This window comes from Hylaeus volcanicus, unplaced genomic scaffold (assembly GCF_026283585.1).
Source record: "Hylaeus volcanicus isolate JK05 unplaced genomic scaffold, UHH_iyHylVolc1.0_haploid 12072, whole genome shotgun sequence".
In the NCBI taxonomy this organism is placed as follows: domain Eukaryota; kingdom Metazoa; phylum Arthropoda; class Insecta; order Hymenoptera; family Colletidae; genus Hylaeus; species Hylaeus volcanicus.
Genome location: NW_026533058.1, coordinates 9,034 through 12,090, shown reverse-complemented (window position 1 = coordinate 12,090; position 3,057 = coordinate 9,034). Strand labels below are relative to the sequence as shown.

The window sequence follows — 3,057 nt, the reverse complement described above, 5'->3', positions numbered from 1 at the left end:
CATATAAAGAAATGTATACAGTATATACATATAAAGAAATGTATACAATAAAGAATCACTTCAGAGACTATCTACCTACTTCTGACCTAACTAACGCCAGGAGACAATTAAAAATATTATTTTTGGGAGACAGCAAATTTACTAGAACCAAATGATGATTGTTTAGTATAGGATCTAAGTCAGACCTAACTCAAGCGACAAGGCAATTAAAAATATTATTTTTAGGAGCCAAGAAGCTTCCTCTAGCCTTCAACTTACATGTAAAGAAATGTATACAGTACATACATAAGAAGAAATGTATACAGTACATACATAAGAAGAAATGTATACAGTACATACATATAAAGAAATGTACACAGTAAAGAATCACTTCAGAGACTATCTACCTACTTCTGACCCAACTAACGCCGGGAGACAATTAAAAATATTATTTTTGGGAGACAGCAAACTTACTAGAACCAAATAATGATTGTGTAGTATAGGATCTAAGCCAGACCTAACTCAAGCGACAAGGCAATTATAAATATTATTTTTAGGAGCCAAGAAGCTTCCTCTAGCCTTCAACTTACATATAAAGAAATGTATACAGTACATACATAAGAAGAAATGTATACAGTAAAGAATCACTTTAGAGACTATCTAGAACCTTGACTGTTATTCATAGATCAAGCCTTAATCAGCAACTATTTCTAAGTACTTTGTAAGCAGATCTAAACAATAAACGTTTAGTTTATGCCTGTGTTAGTTGTTCCAGGCTTAAAAGACAACGTCTGCCACTCGATCGGCCGTCCCGGCGTTCCCTTTTGTGCGCTTAATCGATTTGGCAGATGAACGACTCGATTCTCGTGTCTTTCGGTGAGGAACTGTTCCATTCCAGGGGTTCCTTGGCATGGAAATAGTAGGAACGAAACGGCAACGTCCTCCATCCTCTTGTGGGTTCATTTTTGTTTCAGCCCTCCATCCTTGGTCCCGTCCAATTTTTCCCAGGGACAATAAGAAGACAAAGGAATTAAAAGCGGTCCACATTATGTAACCGCCACGGCGCTGTTTGCTTCGTTATGGAACTAAGCGCTGCGCTTTAAGAGTCTCTCGCCCTTAAATAGCCTCTCGGGCATCCAGAGAGGGACGAAGACACGGTATAGCGAAACCGAGAGAGAATCTGGAGAACCAGGGGACACTTTACCAGTTAGGACGCTCCTGTTTGCTGTTTTTCCGCGCACTTCGTCTCCTCCTCTCTTGCTTTACCGCACTTCTCTCCCATTTCTCTTTTTTTGCGTCCCTTCGCGTATTTTCTCTGCGCACCTCTTTCTGTCACCTGGCCTCCTCGCCGGCATTCTGAAATATACATACATCCACGACTCCTTTTTTTGCAGGCCTTTTTCTAAGGGCCGACTCGCTTATCATACTCGTCGATCCCTTCACCGTTAACTCTCGAGGATTTCGAGGTAACTCTGTCAGAATTCAGGCTTCTGAATTCCCTTGCAATTTCTAACAACTTGCCGGGACAGTTTCAGCTGGCTGATTTTGGCGAATTTCGACGACAGAAGACGGGAGTCGTTGGATGCTCACCAGGTTCAATAATCGCATTCTGGTCCCTCCATAATGGCCATTTCATATTTATAAATGATCAGTCCAGTGCTTTCTTCCAAATCGAGCAACCCTTTCCAGTTTCGTCCGGCATATTGCTTCCAATACCTGCAATCTTGAAATGTTCCCAGATATCAGAAAATGCACCTCGAATCATTTAAGAATTTAAATAAGAATATAAATTACAATTGCATAAGCCTTGCGAGTACCTTCCTTCTATTCCTCATCAAGAAACAGGCCTAGCCTTTATAGATCCCTTTCAAACCTATCTCTTATCCTATCTTCCACGATCTTCCTTCTTAAAGACATGAAATGAAAACGTTGCACCTCCTCGTTGCAATAAGTTCGTCCCTCCTTTGTCTGGAGGACGTCTCCTGTGACCACTGAAGGGTGAAGGAGGCCAGGACAGAGACCCCAGAGCATCTTTCTGTCTGTTCTTTTCTCCATCTACCTGTTCAGAAGCGAAAGGAGAGCCATGCATAAAGGCAACAGTTCAGAAGGCCGACGGTAAAGCAACCTTCCAACACATTATGTAACAACGTTTAAGGTCGACGAGGCGTGAAGCGTACCCTTCCGCCTTGTCGTCGACGTTCCTGGCCAGTTCGACCGATCTCTCGGCATTCACTGTAGCCACAGGTGAACCCTACGACGCTAGACGACCGTGGAGGGAGTTTATACGTTCGAGGGAAGGTCAACGTTCTGGCACAGGGGCGTCTGCGAAATTTTCTGGGGGTTAGATAACAGTCTAAAGGCTTCGAAGAGGTGCCGAGGATCCCGATTCAGAGTGGGGGATTCCTGAAGAAGAGAAAAGGATGGTTACTTGTAATTCGGAGAGAATTCAGAATTCGTAACTCTTGATTGGGCGGATGGATTTCAATTACCGAAACGGAAAACTGCGTGTCGTTGGTAGAATTTAAAAAATCATAGAGTTCTATGAGATCTACCAGGGAAAAAAGTTTCAGTCGAAAACGTTCGTTATTAAGAGAGCTGTGAATTTTTGAAGATCATGTATCTCTGTGACTCCTTCGAGAACTTGTCACAGAGATACACGATCTTCGAAAATTCACAGCTCTCTTAATAACGAACGTTTTCGACTGAAACTTTTTTCCCTGGTAGATCTCATAGAACCCCACAGAAAAGATATACAAACTTTTTCTCTGACGTGAAAGCGCAATTTTTTAAAAATGAAGGAATGACTTTTTCGAAAACATCGAACAGGGCGAGTGCAAGGACAGGTCCCGAACCGAACGACGGAGGAATTTAAGTCGTTCCCACGGGAATGATCAACCGAGTAATTTCGTTCGATTCGCAATGAAAAGGCAGCCATTGCCGCGGAAAACTCTCGTTAAAACCGCGCGTGTACGCTCGAGTTTGCGAATGTTCTACGGATCCGTACGAGTAAGCAAAGGTCACCTTCGTTATTTCAAGGCTCGTTGACCTACTACGATATTTCCAAACGTGCGAAGTACG

The 3,057-nt window shown here is 42.8% G+C and overlaps 1 protein-coding gene across 1 annotated transcript in view; it reads right to left on the bottom strand.

Moving 5' to 3' along the window:
* LOC128882552 (dipeptidase 1-like) overlaps nt 1–2,338 on the bottom strand; it is a 19,191-nt gene extending 16,853 nt beyond the window's left edge. Inside the window, exons 1-2 of the mRNA XM_054134176.1 lie at nt 1,797–2,338; nt 1,570–1,702 (exon numbers count right to left, since the gene is read on the bottom strand). Of these exons, the coding sequence (XP_053990151.1) occupies nt 1,570–1,587 (18 nt within the window). The 5' untranslated portion in view covers nt 1,588–1,702; nt 1,797–2,338. The remainder of the gene's footprint in view (nt 1–1,569; nt 1,703–1,796) is intronic.
* Between the last annotated feature and the right edge of the window lie 719 nt (nt 2,339–3,057).